The 15267-nt window shown below is 32.2% G+C and overlaps 2 protein-coding genes across 7 annotated transcripts in view; both read right to left on the bottom strand.

The window, feature by feature from the left end:
* The window catches only part of DHRS7 (dehydrogenase/reductase 7), a 977513-nt gene that overhangs the window by 315007 nt on the left and 647239 nt on the right, over positions 1–15267 (bottom strand). The window lies entirely within an intron of this gene.
* The window catches only part of C7H14orf39 (chromosome 7 C14orf39 homolog), an 81135-nt gene that overhangs the window by 34642 nt on the left and 31226 nt on the right, over positions 1–15267 (bottom strand). For 5 of the 6 annotated variants that reach the window (XM_050797798.1, XM_050797794.1, XM_050797792.1 and 2 more), the window contains 7 exons: positions 14416–14542; positions 9039–9128; positions 5562–5749; positions 5426–5468; positions 3527–3647; positions 2505–2596; positions 959–1086 (listed from right to left, as the gene is read on the bottom strand). In XM_050797798.1, the coding sequence (XP_050653755.1) occupies positions 959–1086; positions 2505–2596; positions 3527–3647; positions 5426–5468; positions 5562–5749; positions 9039–9085 (619 nt within the window). In that variant the 5' untranslated portion in view covers positions 9086–9128; positions 14416–14542. The remainder of the gene's footprint in view (positions 1–958; positions 1087–2504; positions 2597–3526; positions 3648–5425; positions 5469–5561; positions 5750–9038; positions 9129–14415; positions 14543–15267) is intronic. The other variant, XM_050797793.1, reaches the window with a different exon arrangement.

Genomic DNA, 15267 nt, shown 5'->3' with positions numbered 1-15267 from the left:
AATAGCTTTACAATAACTATGAAGATGAAATGACACCAAAGAAGACAGAGTGGTTGAGGAGACAAAGAAACCAGCCAGTGTAGTTAATCTAATATAATATATTAGGTTGGCGCAAAAGTAATCATGGTTTTTACCATTACTTTTTTTTTTTTTTTTGAGACGGAGCTTCGCTCTGTCCCCCAGGCTGGAGTGCAGTGGCCGGATCTCAGCTCGCTGCAAGCTCCGCCTCCCAGGTTTACGCCATTCTCCTGCTTCAGCCTCCCGAGTAGCTGGGACTACAGGCGCCCGCCACGACGCCCGGCTAGTTTTTTGTATTTTTTTTAGTAGAGATGGGGTTTCACCAGGTTATCCAGGATGGTCTCGATCTCCTGACCTCGTGATCCGCCCGTCTCGGCCTCCCAAAGTGCTGGGATTACAGGCTTGAGCCACCGCGCCCGGCCTACCATTACTTTTAATGCCAAAACCGTTATGTAACGGCAAATGCCATTAAATTTTCATTAAAAGCAATGGCAAAAACTGTGATTACTTTTGCACCAACCTAATAGTTCATTTAATCTGCAGAGCCACTGAATGAAACTTGACTCAAATATCTCAGTGACTAAGTTACAGATACTATTAGCATAAGTCTTTTACCTAACTAAGTCACACATGTTGATAATCAACTCCTCAAATGAAAAATATGTAATTTTTCATCCTCCTCTAATAGCTGTGCAACCAGGCCAGACACTGTTTTTGAAAATTATTGTGTGAATAATTCCTTTCTCAAGAGAAAAAAGTTAGGTATAGAAGACATATTTTGTTTGCTCTCAGAAAGATTCAAAGCAGCACTTTCTTGAGTTTATAGGTCCCCAGTATTGTTTTTGCTTACACCGAATGATAAATAAAATTGCTCCCTTTTATTTCTTCTGTGTGTTTGCAAAAAAAAATGATGTTTTTGAATAACAAACAGATATTATACCTGCAATTCTTGGTTCTGAAGAATGCATCTTTATTGGTCTTACTAATTTCTGAGATTCATAAGGAAGAAATAATTGACTGCTTTGAGTTTTATTAAATGCAGGTACATGTTCATCTTTTTCAAAAATTCTAGAGAAAGGTGAATTACATTAAATATTAGATAAGTTAAAATTAACATATTTTAAAGCTAGGAGGCATATTTAGATACTATATAATAAAAACCACTCATTTTGCAGATAATAAAACTGAGTTCCAAAGAATTTAATAGACTTGCCCAAAATGACTGAATTACTTAGTAGTGGTGTCAGAGCAAAACCACACTTCCCCTGATTAAGTTCAGTGCTCTTCCCAATATAGTCCACTCTTGTTTTTAAAATATAATAATTGAAAAAGACTTTCTACACATGTCAAAAACATTTTAAGCCAAAACTTGTAACTACAAATAGCATGCTTCAGATTTCATGGTACTTCAAACTTTAAAAAGACATATTCAGAAATAAATCAACCAACATGAATAAAGAAATTGTTAAAACAGTATTATAATCATAAATGGGTCTTTTAAGTTTTTTACTGAAGGAATAGTTTTCACTAAATTTTACCTAAATCAAAGAAATAGAATAAACACTGTCAGAATATATATTGAGTTAAAAATGACTAAATATTCATATGTTTCTGTCAATATATGGAATTTTTCTTAAAGGCGGTCAATAAAGTAAAATTCTGTCTATTTACCTATTTTTTCAATTAACTTCATTATAAAATTAAAGACATACTTGCATTGAATGTGGTACATGGGAGTGGAGGAATCGAGAAAATAACACATCCAAAAGAGTAGGATCAGGGAAATTAACCTGACAGAAGAGTATGTTGAAAAATCAGATTAAGGGCCATTGAACTTGAGGAAAGGAGTTTTAGAAGAATGAAAAAGGATTAAGTAGGAGGGAAAAGTAAAAGCTGATCAGAAACAGCAATAGTAATACATCTATTTTTCTGTCATAGGATAACAGGCAGATCCCTTTTTTTTTTTTTTTTTTTTTTTTTTTTTGCCTCTATAACTGATCTCTATTTTATCACCACTAAAACAAAAGACAAGGAAATACGATGTCACACATTTAGCAGCATGCTTTGACTCATCTTCACTCTATAGCAAAGGAAGAACTGGTCAAGGTGGACAGGGTGATAAAAAAGTAAATACCTTGCTATTCCCACTATTGTTTCTGTTTTAATCCTATTGCTGGCTGGCCCATCATGGAAAACACTGGATGATTTATACAACTGACAGGTTCTAGAACAGCAGATTTGCTGCTGCTACTCTACTTCTCTTTACATATTATCCTCAGCCTTACTAAATAACAAGCAGATTTTAGTACTAGTTCATAATATTTAAGTTAATAATATTTTTCATAAGAAATTAATAGAAAATAGCCTGCACAACAAAATTTACCAATACTGTGTAAATATTAGTGGTTTGGGATGGAATATAGAATCAAACTTTTAGATGCAAAATATCTGTTCACATAAAATCTAATTTTAAAGGTTACCTATACCTTTCTTTCAGTTCTTTTCTGTTTTCTACATTTTTGTTCTTTTCTTCCAGAGTTTCTGAAAGAGCCTTAGTTTCATAATGCCTAGATATCTGCTAAAAAGACAAATGGGAATGCAAAACAAAATAATTACTTGCAAAGCAGTAAAAAAGATATGCTTTATCTGTTTTTCTATATAATCATAAGATTCATATTTTTGATAGTATCTACTATCGTCTATTTACAGTTATTAAAACAAAAACAAAATTAACAATAAATCGCACCCCTTTAACTTTTCCTTACAATTCCACTGGCAAATGTAGATTTTAACGAACTCCAATCTTTTTAAAAACAGATAGTCATAAGCAAAGTAGACATTGATTCCTTACATAAGGACACAGTTACCATATATTTTAAAGGAAATGGCATCTACTTTCTTCTGTTTACTAAAATGATATTACTGTTATTTAGTACCTCATAGTTAATGAATGATAAGAATACAATATTTAACAGAATTTTCAAACATTTGGAAAATAAGGTATTCAAAATTTTCTCAGAATTTGGAAGCGACTTTGATGGGTTATCATACCTATGTAAATAAAAGCCACAATTTCGTGGATGGCCTCCAAACGTATCCAAGAAAATATAATTTTTTTTTGAGACGGAAAAGGCTACACTAGTTCTAGCCTAGCTCGCTAAAGATTATAGTCATGTATTTTTCAAGTTTCTTTATTTACTACCTTTTAAAAAAACCCTGGCGTAGGTCTTTTAATGCCTTTAAAATCCTATTATGCTGCATCTTATTCCTTCCTCATGTTCTCTCCTCAGACCTCAAAGAAAGCTAAACTATTCCCCAAAACTCAGTTTAATATATTCAGTACCTAAAATACATTTTGGCTCCAAAGGTAATCTGAGGCAAATAAATTATCTTAAACCTTTCTCCATATCAGGCTGTCGTAAAAATAGCTCTTCTAAAACTGTCAACTAACATACCACTATATTTATACATTAATACACATATTAGAAATATATAACAAAATATATACCTGGTTTAAATAATTAATTTCTATTTCCATTTCATCTACTTCTTTCTTCAATTCAGATGAACTTTTGGTAAAATTGCTGGCATTTTTAAGAATATCTTGTGTTTTACATCTCAAATTAACACTTCTTAAGTTAAGGAACTATGTCATGTAAGTAAATTTTAAATTTATAATATATATACCATATCAGAAATGATTATGTGACATCATTTATATGTATGTTCCATATAAACAGTAAACAATATTAAAAACAGTATCTGAAAACAGGAGAATAACATAAACATTTGGCAGACTAACAAAGATAATTTATTGTTTATGTTACATATTGAGCTTAAAAATAACATTTAATACAAAATATTTGTTAGGATTATTTCAGTTAAGTATTTTCACAGGGTAGTCTTTTTTTTTTTTTTTTTTTTTTTTTTTGCTTTTTAAATCAAAGTTCATTGTGTCACTTGCCATAACTAATAAAACATAATTCAGGCCCAAATTTAACTTCTTATGTGCTTCCATTATTTATTTGTTCAAAGACAATATTAAAAATCTACCCATTTCAAGCCAACAACAGTATGCTGGACAAAAACAAAATCGACCAAATTTCCCTTTTCTTGCTCTGTAAGGCTCATCAGTGTACCCTACAGAACTCAAAAGAGAGGCAGATCTTCAATTTGGACTTTCTACTTGAACTGGATTTGTGCCCAATTTCAAGTAAAAAATCCTCAGCTATTAATAGACATTCCACATGGTTCTTAGCTAATACAATGTCCTAAATTACAATCCATTTAGGAGAATTTGAAAATGATAGAATAGTGACAGTTAACAAGAATTCCAGAGAAAATTAACCAGGGCTTTCCTATTCTGCCTTAAAATATGTATGATTTATAAGATAGAATATAAAATTTCAGGTGAATCATGATCTATAAGTCTATTGTTATCAAGTTTCCATTAAAATGTTAGATACAGATAATTAAATCCTAATCTTCAAACCTTCCTACCTCCATTCACCTCTTCCTGTTTGTCATGCAACTTTGTATCTCATCCCATTCCACATCCAACTCCCTAAACCCTTGCTATACCTTCAGCATCTACTAACTTTTGCCCCTTCCCACTGAAAAGTTAAAGCACAAATGGGCAGCAAATGAACAGCAAAAAATCGAACAGTCTAAAAACAAAACATGGAAAAAGCTAGCAGCAGAAGAGTTAAAAGGATGGTTTAGAATGAAGCAGACAGAAAGGAAGGTAGAATGCAGGGATAAAGAAGACTTAGTACAAATAGTGGAGTTATAATCTGATAGGAAAGCATATGAAGGATTGCGGAGGTTGAAAGAGGATTAAAGTTTCAAGTTCATCATCAGGGAAGAGCTCTCTGATGAACAGGTGAGACTTAGACCAATTAAGAATTACTTAGGCATCTATTACAGTGGTACTGTATTAGAATTATTTGTTTACATGTCTGTCTTCCCTACTAAACTCAGCTCCTTGGAAGAGAGCTCTGTATCATCTTCAGTATTGCCTGGCACAAGGTAGGTTTCCAATGATAGATGAATGAAAAAATGTAACTCACCTCCTTTGCACCTTCCATTCTAACAAGTAATAATCAAGCAATTTAACTGGAATTTTCTTTGGTAAGACAGACCAATATGACATTTTCATGGTTTGGTTCCTAAGATACACCACTTAAACCCAAATACATATGCCATTTTATTCTTACCAAAGTTGCTTGCTTCTGATCACATGAATATACATGAAAATGAATCCAAGATGACCTTTAAAATGACTTTTAAAATCTTTTAATTAAACACAAAACAAATCCGTGTTATTCTCACAAAGGAAACACAGTAACAAAATTCAAAACAATGCTTATCTAATAAAAATTATAAGTACAAATACTATTGTGGATACATGTTTAATGTCCATTTAATAAGTGATGGAAAGGGAGCAGGCACTGAAAAACAAAGTCATAGCATAAGCTGATTTATTATCTTCTTTTTGTTACAAAGATACCATAATTAAAACAAAATGATAAAAATATTAATACCTCGAAATTTCATAAAAATTGTTTCATTCATTTTTAATTGTTCAGTACATGCCAACACTCTGCTTTGAATTTCTTCATGTTCTCTTTTCTTCTCATAATATTCACATGAAAAGGGTGTTTCTGAGTATTTTAGTTGGTATTGCTTCAAAACTTCTTTATATTGACGTATATAATCATGATACATTTCTCTGTTAAAATTAAAAGAAATTATGTCTATGTAACAACAATAGATCTAAAAGCTTTGTAAATAGACTGTTAAAGTCTATTAAATTAAGCATAAAAGGCAAATCAAATGTCTTCTTATTCTTGCTTCCCTCAATATTGCCTGTCCTTCAGACTTTCCTTAACTCCACCACACTTCTCAACTTGACTCTTTTTCTTCATTATCTGAGTTATTCACTTCCTAATTCTATTCAATTTAACTCCTACTCCCATCATTTTAATGATGCTATTCTTCCCAAGGTCACCAATGATCAAATTTGTCCAACTGAATGATTTCTTTTTAGTACTGCTCTTAATTAACACTGCAGAACCTGGTTCTTCTGATCACTTACTCCTAGTAGAACCTCTATGTCCCCTGGCTTCTGAGTCTCTACTCTCCCCAGCTCAGCTACTTCTATAATCATATATTTTTAATCTTCAATTTTCATTAGCTAAAATTACCACATGAAGTCATGTTCTATGTGTTAGAACTCTGGTTCACCATCATGTATACCCCATAACTATTTTATGAAGAAAATTTTATCACGGTTTAGAAGAACTCCTCTGGTCCAGCTCCAGTAGTAGTGGCCGCTCATCTACTTAGGCACAAATCTTAAATGAGACAGTTAATTCTTGCAAAAGGACATTAACCTTTTTTTCTTATTTGACCTGTGCTCGATTCTACAAGAATCAAAATTACAATGGCCTATGGGCCAAATCTAATCTGCCACCTATTTTTGTACAGCCTATGAACTATGAATGATTTTTACATGTTTCAATGATTGAAAAAAATCAAAAATTTATTCCATGACACATTAAAATTATATGAGATTTAAACTTCAGTGTCCATAAATAAAGTTTTATTAGATTATAGCTCATTTATTTACATATTATCTGAAATTCTCTGGTGCTATAATAGTAGAGTTGAGTAGTCATGACAGATGTTGGCCCACTAAGGTTAAAATATTAATACTTACTATCTGGTCCTTTACCAAAAAAGTTTGCCAACTCTAATCAACAACATTGAAAATGTTAAATCCAGTTCTTTATAGAAAATATATTCTTAAATCTTCTTTTTGCCCAATTCTTATCAAATACTTAGTTTCAAAAAAAAATCATAGAAAAATTTTTGAAAATATATAGTTCTTACATTCCTCAAGATTTTGTTATTTCTTGGATCAAAGTATACTCTATGGGGGAGTTTCTTAAAAGATACTCTGATTATCTCACCTTAGCAGATTAGGGAAGAACAAGTCTTCAAAAACTGCACACATGAGAAGAAAAGTAAGGATAACAGCCCTGTACTGGTGAGCAGGTCTGAATCTTAAGAAAGTTTTAATTTCTTAATATTACTAAACTGTCCCCTTTAGCAAGAAAAAGCAGTTGAGCCCTAAACAAGCTCCTATTCCTCTAAATGCATACTTGCTAATTAAGACCCACTTACTATTTAATAGCTTGGGGAAAATGGTACAGGGAAGAAATACCTGTAAGAAAATTCAGCCTGGGTCACCAGTTCCAGGTGAGATGAACATACCACATCCACCCTATTCATACTGTATATTCATGCTCACTCTTCTAACATACTCCATATAGAAACTCCGGCAGAGCCTAGCATAGCTATGTCATAGTTAAAGAAGAGCCATTATTATCTCATCTGTGCCAGCAATACTATTTTTCATGAACGACTTGAACAGGGATGGGAGATTAGGAGAAACAAGCAACTGGTGCCTCTACTTCCTCCATTATCCACGAAACCAACAAATGAGTTATTTTCCATTTATAAATGCCTGGTACTGAATCATCAATTCAATTAAGCTACGTGGCTGGTTTAAGAAAGAAACAGACAACTGTTTTCACTTTAATACCTTCAGTTAGCTCACAGAAGTCCTCTATAACAAACACCGTGAGAGAAGTATATATTTTAACTGGTTTGCTTTAGCCTCTTACAGAATCATTTTTAAGAATTAATGTTTTATAGTCATGACTTACATTGATAAATGTTATAAGAAGCAGTTATATATATTGTGTTTGGGGCTGGGGGCGGTCACTGAAATACATTGCACAATTTCCCCTTTAAAGGACCCAGGGGAGAAATTTCTCTCAAGCCTCAGGAGAAGCCTCTACTTACCCTAAGCAATTGACCTGTTTTTTTAAATGAATATTATGAATCTCAAACTGATTATATTTCCACAATGCCTTGACTACTAGGAATTTGAAAGCTTAATTCCTGCCTGTATCTAACAAATGTGTGGGATACATAGCATGAATTTCTAACTTCATCAAAACCTTCAATTTCCTATATTTTCCTTACTTCTCTGTAGCCTTGATTTTTAATCTAGTTTCTTTAAACACTATCCTTTGAAGATGATTATTTAGTCAAATCATCTAAAATCCTTTTTTAAATGAAGCAGGATGTATAAATGACAACACAATTCTCCTTCAGTGATCCCACCCTCTGTCTACCCTCTAGATGATGGTGTACTCCAGCTTTCTCCTCTTTTTGCTCCACATATTTCCATGGGCAATCTCATGTATTTCCATAATTTCAAAATGAAGTCCATATCTATAACTTTAGTCCCTGCCTTTTCTTAAGACTTGTCTTTGAATATATAGAGTATTGCATTCTAGATTTTGCACATATGTTTTTAGTTACAATATAAAAATACATACTGCTCTCATCCAATTATACTAAAAATAGAAATTTCAATGTTTTATTTTAAGTGAAATTTTAATGCTATATAATGTGTTCAAAGTCTCTTGCCTTGTTTCATTACATTCACTAATTACATTTAATCCCCAAGACAATGTGATTATACATATAATAAATTCATACAATTATTGGTGTTTCTCTATTAGAATATAACCACTCCATTAAATCAGCAGTCTAAGATATACAAGTTTGATATAAAATATCCTTCAAAAATCAATATCCCAAATTTGTAATAAGCTAATTCTACAGTTAACTATTCCCCCAGATGTTTGCCTAAACAGTTCACTCATAAAGACCATTAATTGATGGACTCTGCTATAATAATTGCTACTGAGAAAGAGTTTATATCTAAGGCCATATCTAAATATATCTAGGGTCAGAGAGAGCTTTACAACAAGTAGGTAGAACCTTCCACTGCACCCAAGGAGTCCAAAATACTACATTTACTTAAAATCAAAAACTCCTTCATAGTACAAAATGTCTACATTTTTCAATTGACATTCTTACACACCATGTCCTAGTAATACAAACTTATAGAATTGATAAACTTAATATATGTATTATACTTGTCTTTTTCAGTAGTTTCTTGATAAATAGTAAGTTGATCCTGCATATAATCTTCATGTTTATGAAAAACATCACATGTTGGCTTCCAGCTATAGAAAAAAATATATTTGTAATTAGCAACATGGAATGATAAACAAATTGACAGAGATAATTAAAAAATGAACATAATCATTTGAAGAGAAATTAATCTTTCTCTTCCTGGAGAAAACAAGCTTACATCAAGAAAAGTATTTCCATCTCATATCACTCCCACTACCTCCATTTGTGGACTATTATACTCAAATATCAATATTCATGAATTTTTATATTAAACTTGTTTTTGAACCATTACTAGGGAAAGAGCAAATGTGACATGGCTGGATTGTGTATTGCTATGGCATTTCTATTATACACTTTATAATACTCCAATATCAGCCTTTCTCTCTCATCACATTTCTAAGATTTTGGCCAAAAAAATTCTTTTGGAGTAAGCATTCAAAGAACTAGAATAAGGGCTAAAGAGAGGCTTTTTGCTCCTTTAACACTTAGAAAACAGGTGTCACATCATCCTGAGTAACAAAAAAAGATAAACCAGAGCAAACGAATTACAAAATCAGACAATAAGAATATAACAAATATTCCCTTATACATTTTTATTATGTAACTTGAAAGAATATTACCAATACAAAAATCTAAAATGAATATATACCATGGTGGCTTCCAGTCTAAGTATTGTTCAAATATTTCCCTTTTTTCTAACATTTTTTTCAGATTCAAAAAGTATACATGCCCAATTTGGAAGCACAGAAAAGTATATGTAAGACAATAACTATTAATCATATTCTCAATATTGAATAATGACTACTATTATTGTTTTAATAAATTGTTTCTACATGTTACTATAATGATACATTTTAACATCATTGAGATCTTACCCTCTTTTTATCACTTAGTAACAGAACTTGTACCTAAATATTTGTCCGAATTTCTGATCATTTCCTGAGAAAATATTCTCCAAAATGAAATTAGAAGGTCAAAAATTATACATACATATATTCCCAATATTTTAAAATATCATAAATACTCATGGTTGTAAAGATAGAAACACTAGACACTGGAAACTAGTATGGGGGGAGAGGTGAAAAACTATTGAGTACTATGCTTACTACCTGGGTGATGGGATCAGTCATACCCCAAACCTCAGCATCACACAATATACCTATCTCATAAACTTGCACATATGCCCCCGAATCTAAAATAAAAATCGGAATTATTTTAAAATTCCATAAAACTACATGTTCATTGAGAAGGTATTCACTATAGGCCTTTTGATGTACATCCTTCTAGACTTTTTGTAATTATATATAAATATACAATTACTAAATTGGCTTAATATTATGAATATTGTTATTTAACCTGCTTTGACCAATTTGTAATTTTAAAAAGCAAGTTGGAGACCTTGCTTTTTAAAAGACTTCCTTTACTGTTAACATCTTCCCATGTCAACAAATATACGCCTATATCACAATTTTATTGGCTGCCTAGCGTTCATTCACATGGATACACCAAAACTCATTTAACCAGTTCCCTAATGCTGAACATTAGAGTTGCTCCTAATATTTTCCTATCATTACAAAAAGACTGAAATAGAACTCAACTCAATGGAAAAAATAAATAAATAACCTGATATTTTAAATGGGCAAAGGATCTGAATAGACATTTCTCAAAGAAGAGATACAAATGGCCAACAGACATATGAAAAAATGCTCAATACCTCTAATCATCCGGGGAATTCAAATTAAAACCAAAAATAAGAAATTACCTCACACCTGTTAGAATGGCTGTTATCAAAAAGATGAATAAGGCTGGGTGTGGTGGCCCACACTTGTAATCCCATTACTTTGGGAGGGTGAGGCAGGCGCATCACCTGAGGTCAGGAGTTCAAGACCAGCCCGGCCAACATGTGAAACCCTGTCTCTACTAACAATACAAAAAGTAGCTGGGCATGGTTGTGCATGCCTGTAATCCCAGCTACTCAGGAGGCTGAGACAGGAGAATCGCTTGAACCCGGGAGGTGGAGGGTAGAGGTCGCACTGAGCCAAGATTGTGCCATTGCACTCCTGCCTGGGTGACAAGAGTGAAACTCTATCTCAAAAAATAAAAAAGGTGAATAACAACAAGTTTTGGGGAGGATGTGGAGAAAAGGAAACTCTTGGACACTGTTGGTGGAAGTGTAAATTAGTACAGCTACTTCAGAAAATAGTATGGCAGGTCCTCAAAAAACTAAAAGTAGAATTACCATATGATCCAGCCATCCCACTTTTGAGTATTTGTTCAAAGGGAATGAAATCAGTACATCAAAGAGATATCTGCCCTCCCATATTCATTTTAGCATTATTCATAATATCAAGATATGGAAGCAACCTAAGTGTCCCACAAGAGATGATGGATAATGAAAGTGTGGCATAGATACACAATAAAATACCATACAGCCTGAAAAAAAGTAGGAAATTCCGTCATTCAAGACAACATACATGGAACTAAAGGATGTTATGCTAAGTGAAATAAGCCAGGCAGGTAATGGCAAATACTGTATGATCTCACTTATATGTAGAATCTAAAAAAGTCAATCTCATATAAACAGAGAGTAGAAAGGTGGTTACCAGAGGTGGGGTTGAGGTAAAGAAAAAATGGGGAAAGGGAAAATGTTGATCAAAGAACACAAAGTTTAAGTTGGAGTGGAGGAAAAAAAATTAGTGATCTACTGCACTGTATAGTGACTACAGTTAAATAATATATATTTCAAAAGTGCTAGAAAAATAGCTTTTTAACATTCTCATCACAAAAAAAAAATAAGTTGGTAAGGTGATGAATATCTTAATTAGCTTGATTCTTTCGACAATGTATACACAGATCAAAACATCACATTGTACCTCCTAAACATGCATAATTTTCAATTAAAAATAAATTTTAAAAATGTTCTGTGTATGGAAAAAAAGACTGACATAAACATTTGGTTGTACATTACATCTTTGAGAGGATCTCTAGTTCCTTATGAAAAATTCTCAGAAATTGAATCACTTAATCAAAAATTATGTTTGGGCCAGAGGCGGTGGCTGACATGTATAATCCCAGCACTTTCAGGGGCCAAAGTGGGAGGATCACTCGAGTCCAGGAGTTCAAGACCAGCCTGGGCAACACAGTGAAACTCCATCTCTATTTTTTAAAAAATCATGCTTAGTTTTAAAGCTTTTAAAAATATATACCAGCATGTCATCTAAAAGATTTATACTACTGTACACTCCTACGGTGTATGAGAGTTGGTATTCTTATTTCTTGCCAGTGCCAGGTGTTTTTTTTTTAATCTCAGCAAAACTCAGAGGCAAAAATAATAGCATTTAATTATCGCTTTAATTTAGATTATTTCTATTAGTAAGACTGAGCATTTCTGCACGTGTTAGACTTGTGTATTTTTTTCATTTTGGTATTTACCCATTTACCTTCTTTGCTCATTTTTTTAATAGTACTTTTGCTTTTTCTTATTATTTCTACAAGTATTTTATGTTTTTAAACAATCCTTATTTGACACTTTTCCTAGCTTATCCTTTTGTCTTTCACATCATTATAGGGTATTTTTCTCTTTAATTTGTGTGCAGTCATATTTATCCATCATTTCCTATGTGGTTTCTGATTTTGGTGACATATTTAGAAAGACCTTCCTCTCTCAAAGATTATATAGCACTTTTATTTTTCTAGTACTTTCACAGATTCATATTTCACATTTAAATCTCATAACCAGTATGCTGAAATCATGCACTGGAGGTATTCATCAATTTAGACATATTAAAATCAACAGATCCTACCGACCCTCCTCAGACCCAGCAGAAATTAAGCTTTTACAAAGTACGACATATCTAGGACACGGTAGATTCTAAGGGGAAACTATTAGTACTTTTCCACAACCCAATGCAGCTAATTGAGGAAACCGCTGGTAAAATCTACTACAATAAAACCCAAATAAAAATAAAAGAAAATGGTCAACATGTAAGTTTTGGCTGATCAGATTACCAAAATATTTAAACACTGACAATTCCAATGTTGGCAAGAGTATGAGGAAATAGGAACTCTCCTACATTGTTTTTTAATAATTCATTTTCTATTTATAAAAGTAACAATCTTTATAATAAGTCAATCAATGTGTCACTGCATAAAATTTTGTTCTCATAATTGTTGGTGGGAGCATAAATTGGTATAAACTTTTTGGAGAGCAGTTTGGTATTATCCACCCAATGTTTAAACGTGCATACTCTTTAGCAATTTCACTTCTAGGAGCCCATTCCATAGCATCAGATCTCTATATGTAGAAGTATATCTGTACATGACTGGAAATAACCTAAATTTCCATTAATAGGGGAATGGCTAAATAACAGGCTACATCAATACCATAAATACCATGGAGCTGTTAAAAAGAATGAAATATACATACAATTACATGCATAGTACGAATTGCATTACATATTGTTAAATGTTAAAAAGCAAGTTGCAGAATGAAGTGATTCCATTTTTGTAAAAAGGAAAGATACCTATATAAACAGGGGTGTGTGTGTGTGTATGTGGGGTGTGTAATAATGATGTTAACTATTCAAGGTCTAAAAGAATGTGAGTGATTACCTACGCAGAGGATGATAGAGTAGGGGATGGGAACTGCAAGCAGGGAAAAGCTATTCACACCATATATATGTATATTGCTTGAATCTTTGTACTAGGTATATATTACTTTTATAATTTCTTAAAACCAGTGGGAAAAAAGTAATGGGGGAAAACCCAAAAAGGCTTATTAAAATTTTGAATAACAAAATATTTCAAAACAAATATGGTCCTAAAGTACAGTACTTATTACAATATCCATATAAAAGTACAGAAAATTTGTATTTGTAATAAGTCTTTGTTCTTTTTATGCCTTTATTTCAAAATGTTTGTCTTCTACTAGAGTTAACTAGTAGAATCCAGAACCTGAAGCCATGTTGAAAGAATTCTTAACAAATATGTTTATTTTGAAAAACTTTAGGCTGTATTCCCTCACACAAAAATAAGATCTTGAAAATTCAAAAATGGAAATCGTTTCAAATTTATCTAATAGGAATTTTATATACTGAGCTTATTCAAAAGTCTATAGTTAGATTAACTGGATCTGAATTAGTGAGATCTTATAGCTGTTTAGTTCTATTTCTCTTTTGATCCTCCTATAATCCCTTTACATAGTGGCATAACAAGGCACATTAAAACTTGATTCATTAGCTAATATAGAATACTACTTTGAAGCAAGTATCTTCAACTATAAGCTCAAAAACCCTGAATAAAACAATGTAATGAAAATTGATTCTTTCAAATACTCACTTTCTACAGTTGTCTTTAATCTCCTCACTATGTTTACAGTAATGATCAATTTCCTCATCTGTTGTATTTATAGTTTCATGTATCCTACAAATAGTTACTTTGTTTTCCTTAATATCTTCACAGCATTCTAGAAAGAGGAAATATTTTCTTAACGCAGAAATCATAAATTCAAAATAAACAAATAGGGGAAAAAATGGGTATGGCAGCTTACCTAAAAGGAAGAGAGCCAGAGAATGGAGAGGAAATGAGGCTTGAGATGGGTGGAACCGTATACTAAAATGCAGAGAACCAGGGCCAGGCCTGATCCTATAGCCAGAAGCTAAGAAGGATTTCAGTTGGGATTGAGAAATAAATGTCCCTTGTACCTCATCTTTAACATAAGAGGGCTAGATTCAGTGATATCTAAGGTCAATCGTATCTTAAGATGCTATGAATTCATGCAAACATTTACTCATTAATGATACTAACACAAGCCTTCTGTTTCTGAAAAATGTGAAATTTCTATTCATCAACTCTGTCAATTAATTATTAAACTCACTTATCTTTGTTACTAGTGATTAAATAAGATAAAATGGACATAATTTCTTGAAAAGATTAAAATAAATTCTTAATATGCTGTATTTTTTTGATTGCAGAAAAGATAACTAAACTCAACCTTTTCAGAACGATTAAGAAATTTAGAACTCTATTTTTTATGGTTGTTTTGTCCGATCTTAAAATACTATACAGTATTTGTGTGACTTGCCTTGCTATTTCTCTGATAACATTATTTTTCAGAATTATTATTCCTGAAAATGTGGCATCTATCAATTTTGATCCCTGATTTCTGGTGGTTTCTATAAAGATAAAAAA

The sequence above is a fragment of the Macaca thibetana genome, chromosome 7 (genome assembly GCF_024542745.1).
Source record: "Macaca thibetana thibetana isolate TM-01 chromosome 7, ASM2454274v1, whole genome shotgun sequence".
NCBI classification, from domain to species: Eukaryota; Metazoa; Chordata; class Mammalia; order Primates; family Cercopithecidae; genus Macaca; species Macaca thibetana.
The sequence above is the reverse complement of the archived record's forward strand: the minus strand, read 5'-3'. Positions and strand labels throughout refer to the sequence as shown.